Genomic DNA, 17,684 nt, shown 5'->3' on the forward strand with positions numbered 1-17,684 from the left:
AGATGTGTTGAAGTTTAGTCATCCAAAGACCACTAAGAGCTTGAACTCCTGGGCTCAAGGTATTCTCCTGCCTTAGCCTCCTGAGCAGCTGGGATTCCAGGCACTAGCCACCACACCCACCTATTTTTTTAATATGTCTTTTGTAGAGATGGGGTCTCACTGTGTTGCCCAGGCAGGTCTCAAACACCTGGGCTTAAGGGATCCTCCAGCCTCAGCCTCCCAAAGTGCTGGGATTATAGCTGTGAGCCACCATGCCCGGCCTAAAATTTATTGCATGAATCATTTCCCTCACGGGTGTTAGCTTTGCCTCAGACCCAAATGGAGAGAACTGGGGAGTGGAGGAAGATGCAACTACCTGCCTCCTTGAGGGAAACAGGGCTGGCGAGAGGAGGGCAGAGCCCTGACTGACCCAAGGCTGCTCGGCCCTGGGTGTTCGGCCTGAGCAAGGAGACTTGCTGGGCAGGCTGGTTGCTCTGCCACACCTGGTCTTCCTCTCCTTGGATTCTGAACTTTATCTACCTTTTGAATTCCTTTCTTATTACCTGGCTTCAACTCCCCTGTCCTGGCGTTTCAGTCGTGCGCCTCAGTCCACACGTGATTCTGATGCTGACATTGCTTTGCCTTCCTGCCGTTCTCAGTATCACCTGAGATCTCGTTTTGGATGTTCTCTGCCTATCTGGTTCCAAGCTCTTGGCCCCACCACGATCCTGAGCCAATCAGGAGCCTCTGAAATCTTTTTTCTTCTGCTACTTTGTTGTGGACCTGGAGTTCAGTAGCTAAGTGTCACAGAATTATGTGCAAAGCAAGAGTAAACCGGTTCTGAGCAAACACCTGCAATGGAAGAACATGGCACTTGGGACAGCCTTTTCAATTTTCCCCACAACCTTTTAGGAACTTCCTAATTTAAATGAATTTCCTGAATGGCTGCTAGGATGGTGCATAATTAATGCATGGATCTTGTTATAACTGCGGATCACCAGCATGCACATAAATCAACAGAAAACATGCAAATGTGCATTTTAAAAATGCTTACATGATTTTAGCTTTTATACATTGGGTACCACTCTCCAATTTTAACTATTAAAGAACATTTGTTAAATGATCATGATGTATGACATTTTGAGGCTGCCAGTAAACGGATGAGCTGGTCTGTTTATCTTCATAAGTATCTGTTCACTTGTTCAATACACATATATGGAGCACTCCCTTTGTGTCAGGCTCTGAGCTGGGGGTTGAGGCTACAAAGTTGACTAAAACATGGCCTTTATGGAATTTTTCTTTTAAACAGATGTATCTGTAAATAGGAGGGTTTGAATTCTCTAGGCTTATGTGATGTTGTAGTGCTTGGAAAAATGCAGTGATGTGGTATTATATTCTGCCCAACTGATGTAGTCTGTAGGGCTAAGGAATTTAAAATCGTTAAGACATTTGGCAGTTCACCAGATGCCATTTCCAGCACCTTCCATCTGCCACGAATGGATGTCCATCAGAAGCATTGGAGCTCAGACACCTTTACTCGTAACTGCTCATGAATCTTTGGCATTCCACCATATTTTAGAATAATGTTTTAGTTCCTATGCAGTAAGTCAGTGGAGTGAATCTTAGGTTTGTTTTTCAATTTGGAGGTTAGTGATAGGTTGGCAGGTTTGCGTGCAATCACCTTTCTTTTCTGGAGTCAAATTTCTTGAATACAGACTGTGGGACTGGAGCTGCCAATATCTTTATTTAGCAAGTGTGGGCCTAATAATCATAGCAATCAACGAACTGTCACATCAATAAATAACATCAATAATATCCAGCAGTGGCTGGGCGCAGTGGCTCACACCTGTAATCCCAGTACTTTGGGAGGCTGAGGTGGGCAGATCACCAGAGGTCGGGAGTTCGAGACTAGCCTGACCAACATGGAGAAACCCTATCTCTACTAAAAATACAAAATTAGCCAGGCATGGTGGTGCATGCCTGTAATCCCAGCTACTCGGGAGGCTGAGGCAGGAGAATCGCTTGAACCCGGGAGGCAGAGATTGCAGTGAGCTGAGATCGCGCCATTGCACTCCAGCCCGGGTAACAAGAGCAAAACTCCGTCTCAAAAAATAAAATAATAGGCCAGGCGCGGTGGCTCACGCCTGTAATCCCAGCACTTTGGGAGGCCGAGGCGGGCGGATCGCGAGGTCAGGAGATCGAGACCATCGTGGCTAACATGGTGAAACCCCGTATCTACTAAAAATACAAAAAATTAGCCGGGCGCGGTGGTGGGCGCCTGTAGTCCCAGCTACATGGGAGCCTGAGGCAGGAGAATGGCGTGAACCCGGGAGGCGGAGCTTGCAGTGAACCGAGATCGCGCCACTGCAGTCCCGACTGGGTGAAAGAGCGAGACTCCGTCTCAAAATAATAATAATAATAATAATAATAATAATAATAATATCCGGCAGTGTTGTTCTACTATAATCTGCAGCCCTTCATAGTCCAAATGCCATCCTGTGGATATTCCATTTTTTCCTCTCTTCCCCTGTGCCAAGAAGTGTGTTACTATGAGATCATGCTGGGTCAAAATAATAATAACAGAAGAAGACGATGAGGACGAGGGTGCTGTTGAAACACTCATGGCTGAGGAATTTAATGTTGTAAAGGAAAAGAAACTCTGGCTGACACATATCTAAAGTGAGAGTCCTGTGCTGAGAAAAGCTAAAGAGATTAGCTAAGAAGTGCCTATATTTAGATCTGCTATTGAGCTGGGAAGTGGAGGCACAGTTGTGCTGAAATACCTCTGTACCCCATGAAACAGTGGCTGCTCTGAGCTTCTTGGGTCCCTCTTCCTCTCAATCCTGGTGACTGCAGCCCCTTCCCTGGGACCTCATCCCCAAGATCCAATAACTAAAGGATAACTCGTGGTATAGCAGGGCCTCCGCTGGCATTTGTTCCAATGGGTAAATATTCATGCTATAGTAGTTATTAAATAGTTTGATGCTCAATTCTGTGTTTGTGAAAACACTACACGCTACATCAGCAGAATAGGCTAGGTTAGCTGCAGAAACAAATGGCCCTACACTCTCAGTGGTTGATGACAGCAAACATTTATTTGCCACTCACACTCCATGACCATCAAGGATCTTCCATGGCTCTGCTTCATGTCTTCTCCATGCTGAGACCAGGTTGCTGGAGCAGCCTGTGTCTGGAGTCATCAAGGGAAAGAGAAGGGAAAGAGAATGAATGGTGGCCCCAGTACTGGCTCGGTAGGTGCCAAGCCTACGTGGCACGTGGCACCTTTGCACACACTTCATTGTCTTATTGCTCTCCAGAGCAAGTCCTTGGCCATGCCTGAGTTAGCAGGGCAGGGACACTTCACAGTGCTGAGTAATACTACCTAGTACACGCACAGCATTTTGAAGGTTCCCCTTGGTGATTTCATTACAATCTTCATCGCTCTTGGCCTGGCTGTCCCCCTTTCTTGTAAATTATTCTTGAGTTAATAGCTGTCCTTTGAGATGTGGTTAGTCATTTACACTGAAGTCAATGTGAAACCCTTCACAAATGTGAGAACATTTGAATATTTGAAGCCTGTAGTCTCTGTAGAGAGTTTCCTTAGGAAGGGTGAAACATTTCACCAGCATCAGCCTGGTCTTTCCTCCAGCTAAAAATGTAAAATGTTGGCATAGAAGAGCTCCTTGGTGTGGTTTTGGGGTGGCTTTGCTCCCTGGGTCCTTAGTGATGTGGGAGTAGCCACCGAGGCATGTAAGGCTGGCCACACAGGGTGCACTGCGTCAGCCTGTGCCCGACAGGAAGGGAAGAGAAATACGTCAGTTACTCTAACAAGAAGAATTGACTTCCTTCTCTGCAGAGCCGGCTCTGGTCTCTTCTCTTGAAGCAGATGCGAAGGTAGGATGAGAAGGCATGGCTGGCCGTTGCAGCAGGTCGTTTTAGGAGTGGGGTGGGTAGAGATTATAGTTATTATAACTTTTCTTAAATTTATGACATTGAAAAGGTAGGAAACAAAACATAATAAATTAGATAAAAGATATCTTGTAATTTTATTGAATAACATACATTTAACATTTGAGATAATAATGATTTAAGTGATATGGTGGAAGTAACTTCAGAGTTAATTAAAAACCAAAACAAAACAGAAAAACACTATCCAAAAGCTATATGGTGTGATTTTTTTTTTAAAGGGTAGAGTGTCATTTGCTTTCTTCTTTGGTTTGCAAATTCTTATACTTACAGTTTATTACTGTTTTGCTCTCTCTGAATTGACTTTATTGTTTTGATCATCCGTAATTTCTAGTTTGGAGGTGGAACATAAATATCAGTTTGGAATTATAAAAAAGTTAGCTAGGGTCTAATTTAAATTTCTTTTAATTAAGCTTCCTTAATCTCCAAATTGCTTGGTAAGAAAGAGACTATGAGAGGAAAGTGCACATTAGATATTAAAGATTTATTAAATTAGAATTGGGCTGGGTGTGGTGGCTCACGCCTGTCATCCCAGCACTTTGGGAGGCCAAGGTGGGTAGATCCCTTGAGATCAGGAATTTGAGACCAGCCTGGCCAACATGATGAAACCCCATCTCTAAAAAAAAAAAAAAAAAAAAAAAAAATTAGCTGGGTGTGGTGGCAGGCACCTGTAATCCCAGCTGCCCAGGAGGCTGAGGCACGAGAATCACTTGAACCTGGGAGGCGGAGGTTGCAGTGAGCCAAGATCCTGCCACTGCAATCCAGCCTGGGCAACAGAGTAAGACTCCGTCTCAAAAAAAGAAAAAAAGAAATTAGAATTGGTGTAGAAAAGATTATTCAGCCAAGATAGTTGGAGATTCTAACTTAGCTGCTTTGCCTAAATGAAGCATAAGGTTTTGGAGTTAAACAGACCCAGTTTAGAGTGTGAGTTTAGGTAAGTTACTTAATCACTCCAAGACTCACTCTCCTCATCTATAGAATGGGTACATTTACTTCATAATGTGGCAATAAGGATTAGTAGAGATAAGGTATGCAAAGTACTTAAACTATCTGGTTCAGAGTAAGAGCTAAATAAATAGTAGCTGTTGGCACAACAGAAAGCATAACAACAATTGTGAGTAGTACCTAGAAGGATATAATAATATTAATTCTCGGCCGGGCATGGTGGCTCACGCCTGTCATCCCAGCACTTTGGGAGGCCGAGGCGGATGGATCATGAGGTCAAGAGATCGAGATCATCCTGGCCAACATGCTGAAACCCTGTTTCTACTAAAAAATACAAAAAAATTAGCTGGGTGTGGTGGCGGGCGCCTGTAGTCCCAGCTACTCGGGAGGCTGAGGCAGGGGAATTGCTTGAACCCAGGAGGTGGAGGTTGCAGTGAGCTGAGATCGCACCACTGCACTCCAGCCTGGCGACAGAGCGAGACTCCATCTCAAATAAATAAATAAATAAATAATAATAATATTAATTCTCATTTCTTTGCTCTTCCATACAAAGAGGTCAAGTTTAAAGTATGAATGCCATGGCTTCCTATTTCAGTCATGAATTCCTATTTCTGATTCTAAAGTAATATTTTTTGTTGTTTTTGGGTGGTAAAAGGCTCCCCGAATGAGAAAGAATACTCGGAATCAGTGGTGAATTGCAGTGATCTTTCAGAGAAAGCACCTGTTCAACTTTGTCCTCTCTCAGGTAGGCTTCAAGTTTTATAGATTCAAGCCCACGTGTGAGTCTTCTAATGTTTTATTTATTTATTTATTTTTATGTATTTTTATTTTTATTTATTTATTTGAGATGGAGTCTCGCTCTGTTGCCCAGGCTGGAGTGCAATGGCACGATCTCGGTTCACTGCAACCCCTGCCTCCCAGGTTCAAGTGATTCTCCTGCCTCAGCCTCCCTGGTAGCTAGGATTACAGGTGCCTGCCACCATGCCCAGATAATTTTTGTATTTTTAGTATAGATGAGGTTTCACCAGGTTGGCCAGGCTGGTCTCAAACTCCTGACCTCAGGTGATCCACCCACCTTGGCCTCCCAAAGTGTTGGGATTACAGGTGTGAGCCACCGAGCCCAGCCTGTTTATTTATTTACTTATTTTATTATTATTATTTTTTGAGACAGAGTCTCACTCTGTTGCCCAGGCTAGAGTGCAGTGGCTGCAATTTCAGCTCACTGCAAGCTCTGCCTCCCGGGTTAACACCATTCTCCTGCCTCAGCCTCCGAAGTAGCTGGGACTATAAGGCACCTGCCGCCACACCTGGCTAATTTTTTTGTATTTTTAGTGGAGACAGGGTTTTAACATGTTGGCCAGGATGGTCTCCATCTCCTGACTTCATGATCCACCTGCCTCGTCCTCCCAAAGTGCTGGGATTACAAGCGTGAGCCACCACGCCTGGCCTTATTTATTTTTTTGAGACAGAGTCTCGCTCTGTCACCCAGGCTGGAGTGCAATGGCGCGATCTCAGCTCACTGCAACCTCCGCCTCCCAGGTTCAAACCGTTCTGTCTCAGCTTCCCGAGTAGCTGGGATTACAGGTGCCCACCACCATGCCCGGCTAATTTTTGTATTTTTAGTAAAGACAGGGTTTCACCATGTTGGCCAGGCTGGTCTCAAAACTCCTGACCTCGTGATCCACCCACCTCAGCTTCCCAAAGTGCTGGGATTACAGGCGTGAGCCACCGCACCCAGCCGAGTCTTCTAATGTGAAGTACAGATATCTGAGGGACCTGAAACTTATACAACTTGTGGAGACTTTGGGAAAACAAAGAGGGAACCAGGTACAGGGCATCTAGGGCCTTGGACAGGGCCGTGCAAATAAAGGATTCTGAAGTTGAGGTGTCATTCGCTTCCCAGAAAACCCACCTCTGAATGAGTAACAAGATAGACAGAAAATTTATAAACGCACATCTTCATTTCTGTGTCAGACTTTCTGATGGATATGCATGCGTGCTGTCTCATTGTTGCAGAAATGAGTCTTTTAAGCCTATGAATAGGGAACTGAGCTGAGAGCTGTTCTTTATTCATCACCTTCCTTTGTGGCTGTAATCAGCTTCCGTAAAGAATCTATGCAAGCAGGCCGGTCGCAGTGGCTCACACCTGTAATCCCAGCACTTTGGGAGGCCACGGTGGGCAGATCACCTGAGGTTGAGAGTTCGAGACCAGCCTGACCAACATGAAGAAACCCCGTCTCTACTAAAAATACAAAATTAGCGGAGGATGGTGGTGCATGCCTGTAATGTCAGCTACTCGGGAGGTTGAGGCAGGAGAATTTCATGAACCCGGGAGGCGGAGGTTGTGGTGAGCCAAGATCGCGCCATTGCATTCCCGCCTGGGCAACAAGAGCGAACTCCGTCTCAGAGAAAAAAAAAAAGAATCTATGCAAGCAAAAAAGTCATGAGGTTTTCGGGTAAAATTTCAAGGACAATGCAGTCACTCAACTTTTCCCCTGTGTACGAGACAGAAAGCATGGTGGCTGCACGCTGAAGCTGTGAAACTTCTCAAGGAAATAGCTGTGGTAAACAATACAGGAGCGAGCTGCCTCCCGCTTGAAATGACCTGCAGGGCTGTGGCTTGTGGGCTTTGAGAACGTTCTGTAGTCTTCCCTTGAAAGCGTGTGTGGTGATGACAGTCACATTCGCACGCACTCATGCTACCGCAGATCTCTGCATTTCCACTCTGGTGACGTTTCCACTGTACCAGGGAGGGCTGAACATTTATTTCCTTTGATCTGATGACTGGCTGCTCAGAGACAATAGATGATGGGATGAAAGAAATAGGGGCCCCTGTCTAAGAATAAACAATGTGTCCCTTTCCCATCCTCCTCATCTCTTTTCTTCATTGGTTTTACTTTTCTTGTACTTTTCCCCTTTCACCAGATTTAAAAGCCAAAATCAAGATTTGCTGTTAGGCTGAGGAAAGCAAGCAGGCATTGTTTCAAACTCCTAGTGCATGGCTGACTATTTCAGTCCCCTTGCGGAGCTGTCCCACACGTCTCTCCCTGGGAAGCCCTCCCTGGTCCCACCAGCCCTCTCTGCTCCTGTGTGGAGTGACTCGTGCCTTCTGATCCTTGGGTTTTGTACTCATCCCACCATGTTATGAGTTATTTGTCTGTGTGTCCATGTTCTGGCTGGGATGGGTCCTTCTTAAATGCAGAGATTGAGTCTCACTTCTTTTTAGATCCTCGATATCTGGCACGTGCTTGATACATAGAGGCCAATAAAATCAGTGTTGAACTGACACACTCAATGCCGTAACCAAACTGTGTTTGTCTGGATGCCGAAGTTCCACTGGGATACAGCATGACCAGATAAAGACCAATAGAAACACCTAGATTGAAGTTTTCCCCATGGCTGCCTGCGTCCCTCCCAATCCCAGAACAGTGGCTTAACTTCCTACTCTTGGGCCTTCCTGAAGGGGAGATGGAAGGGTAGAAGAAACCCTTTTGAGTCGGGCTTGCTTTGTTCTGGCTGTTGCTCTAGGGCTGTGCCTGGATCACTCAGTGAGTTCCCCAAACAGCCCTGTGAAGCAGGGATGGCTCCATGTCACGGAGGAGGAAGGCCAGTCTCCCAGAGATGAAGCAGCTGGCCTGAGAGCACGTGGCTGAGTCCTGGCTGGGTATGAGCCCAGACTGTCTGGCTCCAAAAGTGACACAGAGACAGGATGGCTGAGTGTCGGGGGGGCTTCTCCACATGGCTGTAGGAGAATGTTTCCTTCCAGGTGGTGCTGTGGTGTGGGATTTATTCATTTTTAATTGCCAGATAAAATCAGGCTGATCGATGGAGTGCTGTAAAACAAAGACAGGCACCATTACAAAAATGTAGCAGGGGAGTTAGGAGACTGGATCTAAGCTCCGAGCAGGTGAGGACGGTGCCTGACTCAGTGCTTGGGACATCATGAGCATTTAAGATCTTGTTGAGCAAATGACGGAGTGACCAAATAAATGTCATCTTGGGAAAATGGACCTAGGAGATTTCCGTATTCAAGCTATGAGATTGTGAATTCCTGCATGAGATGATTAACATACAATTTCAAAGATTCCTGTTAAATTCCAAAATGACTCAGATTTTTCTATGCTTTTTGGATTTCTGAAGACTGAGGTTTTCTGCAGTGAGGACTCACTTGCCCCCTGCCCGTCCTTACTTCCTGCTGTACTTGAATGTGGGCTTCCTGCCCTAGGAAGGAAGTTTGACATTGGAGTAAATCTCCGTGTCGCAATATTCTTCAGGTTTCTCAATTCAAGCCAAACATCAAGTGCCTCCTGGCTGGGTGATGGGGGAATCGCTGAAATCTGATATTGTCCCTAGAAGGCAAATACTCAAGACAGAATGAAATCAGGGTCACCATCGAAATATACAAATTAGAAAGCAGTTAAATTTGAAGGAGCAATGGATCTTTATTGTAAATGAGGAGAAAGTTTCTGAACTAGGTAGCCTTGATCTGGCCCTTGAAGGGCTAATAGTAAGAGTGAGGCTGCTCTTACTCTTAGTACCACGACTGTCAGCCGGCATTAGCTGAGTGTACTTATGAGCTCAGCACTGTGCTCTAGAGGTCTCCACATGCATCAGCACGTTTCATCATCACAGCACCTCCATGAAGTGGGTGCTGCACCTGTCTACTTCCTAGATGAGGACATGAAGCCCCAGAGGGCTTAAGTAACTTGCCCATCATCAGCTCAACAGCAAGTAGGTGGCAGAGGTAGCTACTCACCCACACAGCCAGCCCCCAGCCCTGGTCTCCTGACTGTCCCCATCTCTTGCCTCATTGGGCAGAAGGAAGAGTGGGGCCGATGCGTGGAAATGCAGAGTGCATGTGGTCAGGGAATGGTCTTGAATGAGGTCAGTATGGGAGTGGCGAGCATTCTGTGGGAACTGAGGATGGAGGAGTCAGGAGAACTGGATCGGGAGGTCAGGACTGGGATGCCTGTGCTTTAGAATGTGTTTACGGGAAGGGAAAACCAGCGTGACTTCACTGGAGAGTGGAAGAGTGACACATTCCTACCTCAGTATTGTCACATCTGCCGTCTCTCACCCTAGAGATGCCTTCTCCTCCTTTCCAATCCTCACACAACTCCCCTCTTCTCCCAGGCCCGGCGGTGGCGTCTCAGCCAGGCAGGTGTCCTGTCCTTTCCTGTCACCTGTCAGTCTTCCTCTTCCTCGTGGTCCATTCAGCAACATCACTGCTGCTCTGGGTGGTTGCATGTGGTCGTTTGCCTGCAAGCAGGTGGGTGCAGCCAGTTCAGGACCCCTGTGACAACTATTCCTGTTACCTGCTTTGTGAGTGTTAAAAATGTCATCCTTGGCCGGGTGCAATGGCTCACGCCTGTAATCCCAGCACTTTGGGAGGCTGAGGCGGGCAGATCACGAGGTCAGGAGATCGAGACTATCCTGGCTGACACGGTGAAACCCCATCTGTACTAAAAGTACAAAAAATTAGCCCGGCATGGTGGCAGGCGCCTGTAGTCCCAGCTACTCAGGAGGCTGAGGCAGGAGAATGGCGTAAACCCGGGAGGTGGAGCTTGCAGTGAGTGGAGATTGTGCCACTGCACTCCAGCCTGGGCGACAGAGTGAGACTCTGGCTCAAAAAAAAAAAATCATCCACCTTACGCCCTTACTCTATTGTTGTAGAAGGGCCTGAAGCACAAACCTGGTGTTGTGCGGCGATGGCGGGACAGTGTGGAGAAATATGCAGACGAATTTTCATAGATTTCACAGAATTCCTTGACTACCTCATGTTCTACTTCAAAACGGCACAAAACCAAAAGCATTCAAGAGAGAATTACATTTGTTTTATCCATTTTTAAGACTATGTAAAGTAACTCCATGTGGTTTTTCATATCTTGCTAGTGTAAGTGACCAGAATTTAAATCTGTAAAGGTTCACTTTTTCTTGCTAAGGCTGTGAGGTGTTTGGAAGTTATCTCTGATCTTCCTGGTACTATAGGCTCATTCAGTTTACTAATTAACTCCATCTGCCACCTTAAAAACCCTTAGTAGTGGCCGGGCACGGTGACTCATGCCTGTAATCCCAGTACTTTGGGAGGCCGAGGCGGGCAGATCAACTGAGGTCAGGAGTTCAAGACCAGTCTGGCCAACATGGTGAAACCCTGTCTCTACTAAAAATACAAAAATTAGCCGTGTGTGATGGCGCGTGCCTGTAATCCCAGCTACTCAGGAGGCTGAGTCAGGAGAATCGCTGGAACCCGGGAGGTAGAGGTTGTAGTGAGCCGAGATTGCGCCATTGCACTCCAGCCTGGGTGGCAGAGCGAGACTCTGGCTCAAAAAGAAAAAAGAAAAAAAGAGAAACTGTTAATGGCTAGGAAAAACTTTATGAAAAAACAAAACAAAAAACCTGAAAGATAATTTTAAAATGAGTAAATTGTCACCTAGGCATACTTTGTCTTGGAAAAATAGACTATGACTGTGTCTCAAAAAAAAAAAGAAGTAAAGGGATAGTGAATGATAATATGTACTTGTATATGTAAACTGCATGAGAAGACAAGGTGAAATAGTCAGATGTTTGCATACATCAAATCATATTGAGGACATTGTCTGCAAACGCGGGCCATCAATACACGGCATAGTGATTCCAGTACCATAAGCAATGTTGCCCTCCATGATGTCTTTCTGAAACAATAAAAAATTCTTGTTAAAGTTTGAAATGAAACAAAGTACAGTCTTCCTTCCATTTACACACTAGTTGCATTTCTTTTTTTTTTTTTAACTTATTACTATTATTTTTTGAGACGGAGTCTTGCTCTGTCGCCCAGGCTGGAGTGCAGTGGCGCTATCTCAGCTCACTGCAAGCTCTGCCTCCTGGGTTCACGCCATTCGCCTGCCTCAGCCTCCCAAGTAGCTGGGACTACAGGCGCCCGCTACCACGCCCGGCTAATTTTTTGTATTTTTAGTAGAGACGGGGTTTCACTGTGTTAGCCAGGATGGTCTCAATCTCCTGACCTCGTGATCCACCTGCCTCAGCCTCCCAAAGTGCTGGGATTACAGGCGTGAGCCACCGTGCCCGGCCCACTAGTTGCATTTCTAGAACATTTGGAGTATATCAAAACCCTGCAAAATATACTTTTAAATATGAGTTAAATTCTGTTGTTAATTAAAATTTTTTTTGCCTAAATGATTTGTATGATTTATATGAAAATGCAAGACAGTTATTTGTCGCTGTGACAATCATATATACTCCACACATTCCTAAAGATGGGGGTATGGTACTGCACTCATTGAAAAGCTGGAGCGAGTCCCGCTGAAATGAAGCAACTGTGGTTCAAACATGTTCAATCAAATGCCCAACGCCATCAAGCCAGTGGGGACACCAGTGGAACACTGGAAACCAAAGAGAAATGACCTTCCTAGCTTTCTGGTCAATCTTGATGCTACCATAGGATGATGCTCTATGCTATAACTCTTGGATCGTTGCAAAAAGTCACCCCTTCTTTGGAGTGGACCTTCCAAAGTTAAACAGAAGAGTACGTCGGCCGGGCGCGGTAGCTTATGCCTATAATCCCAGCACTTTGGGAGGTCGAGGTGGGTGGATCACCTGAAGTCAGGAGTTTGAGACCAGCCTGGCCAATATGGTGAAACCCTGTCTGTACTAAAAATACAAAAAAAATTAGCCAGACATGGAGGCACACGCCTGTAGTCGCTACTACTCGGGAGGCTGAGGCAGGAGAATCACTTGAACCTGGGAGGCGGAGGTTGCAGTGAGCAGAGATCATGCCATTGCACTCCATCTTGGGTGACAAGAGCGAAACTCCATCTCAAAAAAAGAGGGTATGTCTCAATCTTATCAATAGAAGGCTTTACTCATAGTAGTTGCTAAACCATAGGCTTGGTTGATTGTTGTTCTAAGTGCTAACCAAGTGCTTGAGTGACATGGTTTATAGAAGCTAGAATCAAGGTTTAGAGAAACTAGGATCAAAGTCTCTAAAAGTGAAGAGTAACAATGATGGGATGGATGCGGAATACACATACCTCGAGTTCTCTAAGCTCAGTCCCAGGCAACTGGGAACACCAGAAGGTTTCCTGCTTTGGTCTGTATTTGAAATACTTCCAGTGAATTACAATGTAGTGTTATATCCTTGGCTTTAATTTGAGATCTCAATATAGTGATACGGAAAGTACAGTTTTGCACATCTTCTGCCAAGCCAGAAGGAGTTGTCTGTCTAGGGAGTTGATTGTCTTAGTCTTTTCTTTTTTTTCTTCTTGAGACGGAGTTTCACTCTTGTTGCCCAGGCTGGAGTGCAATGGTGCGATCTTGGCTCACTGCAACCTCTGCCTCCCGGGTTCAAGTGATTCCCCTGCCTCAGCCTCCCGAGTAGCTGAGATTACAGGCATGTCCCACCAAGCCTGGCTAATTTTGTATTTTTAGTAGAGACAGGGTTTCACCATGTTGGTCAGGCTGGTCTCCAACTCCTGACCTCAGTTGATCCGTCCGCCTCGGCCTCCCAAAGTGCTGGGATTACAAGCGTGAGCCACTGCGCCTGGGCAATTGTCTTAGTCATTTGCATTTTGAGGATGTCTTTCTGTATTTCTTTCAGTGTATTAAAGCTATAGACAGCATCTTGACTTTTCATTTCGTTTTGTTTTGCTTTGCCTTGGCTACCAGGAAGGTCAGAAATACATTTAAGGTTGAAGTGGTCACTGTTTTACTTCCTGTTCTTAGTAGAATTTATCAGTCCTTTTTCACTGGCTGCTGATGTCTCTCTGACTTTATTTTAGCTGTCTTCTATATGTTTTTATTGTACGGTGCATCATATTTTTGTTAGATGTAGAATAGGGTATAAATGACCAGTCAAGTCATGAACCTTAAGAACCTTGAACAGGCTGGGCGTGGTGGCTCATGCCTATAATCCCAACACTTTGGGATGCCGAGGGCCCGAGGTCAGGAGTTCGAGACCAGCCTGACCAACATGGTGAAACCTCTACTAAAAATACAAAAATTAGCCAGGCATGGTGGCGGGCACCTGTAATCCCAGCTACTCGGAAGGCTGAGGCAGGAGAATTGCTTGAACGCAGGAGGCGGAGGTTGCAGTGAGCTGAGATCGCACCACTGCACTCCAGCCTGGGCAACAGAGCAATACTCCGTCTCAAAAACAACAACAACAACAACAACAAAAACCCAAAAAAACCTGGAACAGCGCCTGGGGTGTTCAATAAATATTTACTGAATGACTGGATGAATGGATCCAGGAAATGAACTGAATTTCATTTTTCTGTAACGCGGAGTGAATGGCCACTAGGGGGAGCGTGAGCTCCCCCTTAGCCGTCGAAAGGGCGTTTCCCACACTTGCACCTGGGGCCCACAGGCGTGGGTTTGGGAAAGTAAGTGTAGTGCTTTGTAATGATCATTGAACCCTGTATTTCTGAAGTGCGTGAAGACCTAATAGCCACCTGTATGAGCGAGCGGTTGAGTATTTCAGATTCCCCCACCAGATTCACTGAGTGGTATCATTACCAGCCAGTACTGCAGCTATGTGGTCCTGCTTACGTGGAGTACTGGAGACCAGAGCCAGAGAACGGAGCACAAACAGCCACATGAAAAGAAAGCACAGTGCACAGAGCAAGTGTTTGCAGCCAGGTGCAAAAACTCTTCACTAAAAACACTCGAGAGCCAGGTGCAGTGGCTTACGCCTGTAAACCTAGCACTTTGGGAGGCTGAGACAGGAGGACTGCTTGAGCCCAGACCAGCCTGCGCAACATGGTGAAACCCATCTCTACAAAATTAAAACATTAGCTAGGCATGGTAGCCCGCACCTGTAGTCCCAGCTACTCGGGAGGCTGAGGCTAAAGGATTGCTTGAGCCTGGGAGGCCAAGGCTGCAGTGAGCCAAGATGGTGCCACTGCACTCCAGCCTGGGTGACAGAATGAGGTCCTGTCTCAAAATAAATAAATGAAGACTCAAGAATTAGACAAACCAGATAGCTCTGGACCCAGTAGTACGATTAGTAGAGTGGAAATAAGAAGACAGCATGAAGAACTGAGGGGCAAGTTGAGAAGAATGGGCTCATGCAGTTGGTGACTTGATGGCTAATTTGCACCCTGCCACTTGGCACTTGGTCACACACGGTTTTCTATTACTTTCCTCTTTTCCAGAGACTCAGAGCCTTGGGGCACTGAGGGCTGCCAGTTCTGCCTGTTCATCTGGAACCTGGATCTAAGGAGGGAAGAGGCGTTGCCCCTGCTGGCATAGTCAGGTACCAGCCCAGCCAGGTAAGAACCTAAAGTCCTTGTTGCTTTGTGATTTTCCCTTCATCTAGAGAGGAGGCCCTTGGAGAGCAGGTCTTGTGGGTGCTTTGTCAGAGACTAGAAGCCGAGAACATCCCTTTTCAGAGCTCTGGGTTTTCTGTTCCTCATGCAACCTCTGCAGTTGGGATGAATAATATATTTTAATTTTATTTTACAATAGGGAAACTGACAAATATTGAATTCCTGAACTGAGCAATCTTGGCCTGTAGGCCCATGAACTTGAATGGAGAAAAAATTAAATCTTTATTTTTATTAACCTTCAACTCAAATTTAGCATTTTCTTAAAATATGGATATAGGCAAGAAACCACAGTAGAATCAGCAGAACTTGTGACTTTGTCACCAACAGAAATCACAGATATTTTCATACCACATGATATGTTGTAGCTATCTCAAGACATTGTTTCTGTTCATCACTACTTTGAAATCCTGGGAGTCCTTAGATCACTGCTAGATCTTAATATTTCATGCATCAAGGAACACATATATTACTATATTACAATTTTTAAATATTTCAGTATAATCAATTTCCTATGTAACACAGCATACCTTATTTTATGCATTTAAATACGTAGGCTTCACCAGACTACCAAAGATTAAGAAAAAGGTTAAGAACCTTTGCTTAAAGGAAATGCTACCTTAGAGCTCTGTTAGCCTCTCAGTCACTAATTTGCCATAGATCATAAATTAATATAATGCAGATTTTTTTGAAGCCCAGCAAAGGAAGTTTAGCTTTTAAAGCATTGAAAGGACGTCTTATCACTAAGGGATTCCCATAGATTTAATAACAAAAATGGTACTATAGGAAGTATATTGATTTGATCTTCTGCATTTTCTGGATAAAAGGATGTATGCAGAACCCTTCAACTGTCATTAAACAAAAACAAGAGCTAATGCATAAGGCAGCTCATGAAACTTATTCAAGACCGTAAATAATTGCTAGGCTGAGCTTGTGGTGGTGCTGCTTCATACCTCCTTAATTGATTAAAAATTTTTTGAGTGTTGAAGTTAATTGTAAAAATAATAGCCAACAGTTGGGAATGTCATTTTTCCAATATATCTTCAATTAGGATAATGTACATTAAACACAGACTTTTACATCCTCTGACCACTAAAGTTATGGAATCCATATTAGGAAAATTCAAGTTTGGAAGTTTGAGGCTTTTAGAAATATGAGAAGTGTTATTTAAGCAAATTTAAAATTTTACATTATCACCGCGAGCAGAAAATGCAAGGGTTTGTGTAGAATATTTTGTCTTTTTGGAAGTAATGCTGCAGAGATACTTAAGCCAAGAAAAATGTTGCCATTTTTTGTTTTCTTTTCTGCAGGTGTTGAACGGGCTGAGCTTTTCATGACGGTTCCTGCTGACCTGGAAACATCTTAAGTGGAAGGTTAGCTTCTATGAGTCACCGATACTCTTTTTATTGCTATTTCTAAATTTCCTTGGCTTGAAAATTACTTCTGCTTTGCAGAAATTATCTGCTTGCAGCTGTAGATAATTTATAACAATCTCTGGTGAAGCCTCAGAAAAAAGATATGCTTTTGTCTTAGATGGATGTCAGCAGCTGCTGCAGAACCCGGTGAAAACACCCCCCGGGTAGCACGAGGCTCTGCGAGCCCTAACTCCGACAAACGCAGAACTTCTTGAGGCTTTCTTCTTCTAAGGAGTATGACACAGTTAAAAAGGAAAAAAGAACCACAAGCAAAACAGTTGCCAGTGAAATAGGAGAGGGAGCTCTTTAAACAAGGCTGGCTGCAGCTGGCCTCCGCCGCTCATCTGCAGGGCGTGAGCGCTTGGTCCATGCAGTGAAGCTCTTCCAACCTGGGTCAACGAAAACGGAGAAGAAATGGCCCAAGAAGTAGATCTGAGTGCTCTCAAGGAGTTAGAACGCGAGGCCATTCTGCAGGTCCTGTACCGAGACCAGGCGGTTCAAAACACAGAGGAGGAGAGGATACGGTAGGCTGCCCTTCCCGGGGGGTCACTTTGGGTGTTTAGCTTTCTCTGCTTGGGGCCTGCCGCGCCGTCGCCAATGCTGTTTGCTTACAAATCACTACCCAGCTGCTGCTGGGCTTCGTGCCTGAGAAGGGTCCTAATGAAGGTCTGTTGGTGGAGATGATCCTCCTTATGTAACTAAACGTAGAGGACGCTCAGGAGGAGGAGGGAGGCCGCTCTTGTTATTCATTTAAAACGGTGCCTTTGGGCGGTAAGTTTGCTGTCTGCCATCTGCTTGTCTGTTTGCCGACTTTGTGGGAATCATTCAAGGGACATTTTCAGGCTTCCAGTTTACCCTTTCTTTAAGGAAAGACCTCCAGTTAAGGGTTTTCCTACCTCATTTTTGACGGTGCCGGGAGGTGTAAAGAAAAGCAAAGAAAGAGGCTCACAAGCAGCAACTCTGATGGAATCCAGCCCTGTCTTTTTTTCTTTGCTCGCTTTTGCCTCCCAGCTGGCTTTGAGGAAGGGGGAGCATAAAATATGAACCTGCTTAGCCTGTT

General features: G+C 45.3%; 1 protein-coding gene across 42 annotated transcripts in view; it reads left to right on the forward strand.

Annotated features, from left to right (window-relative positions):
* SYTL3 (synaptotagmin like 3) overlaps window positions 1-17,684 on the forward strand; it is a 117,788-nt gene that overhangs the window by 2,820 nt on the left and 97,284 nt on the right. For 5 of the 42 annotated variants that reach the window (XM_063813605.1, XM_009452318.5, XM_063813601.1 and 2 more), the window contains exons 2-4: window positions 15,039-15,155; window positions 16,520-16,582; window positions 16,743-17,148. In XM_063813605.1, the coding sequence (XP_063669675.1) occupies window positions 17,039-17,148 (110 nt within the window). In that variant the 5' untranslated portion in view covers window positions 15,039-15,155; window positions 16,520-16,582; window positions 16,743-17,038. Of the gene's footprint in view, window positions 1-3,530; window positions 3,874-5,545; window positions 5,636-10,023; window positions 10,160-15,038; window positions 15,156-16,519; window positions 17,149-17,684 lie in introns of those variants that run through there. The other 37 variants (XM_016956552.4, XM_063813611.1, XM_016956556.4 and 34 more) reach the window with 25 other exon arrangements.

Source organism: Pan troglodytes, chromosome 5, assembly GCF_028858775.2.
Source record: "Pan troglodytes isolate AG18354 chromosome 5, NHGRI_mPanTro3-v2.0_pri, whole genome shotgun sequence".
Taxonomy (NCBI): domain Eukaryota; kingdom Metazoa; phylum Chordata; class Mammalia; order Primates; family Hominidae; genus Pan; species Pan troglodytes.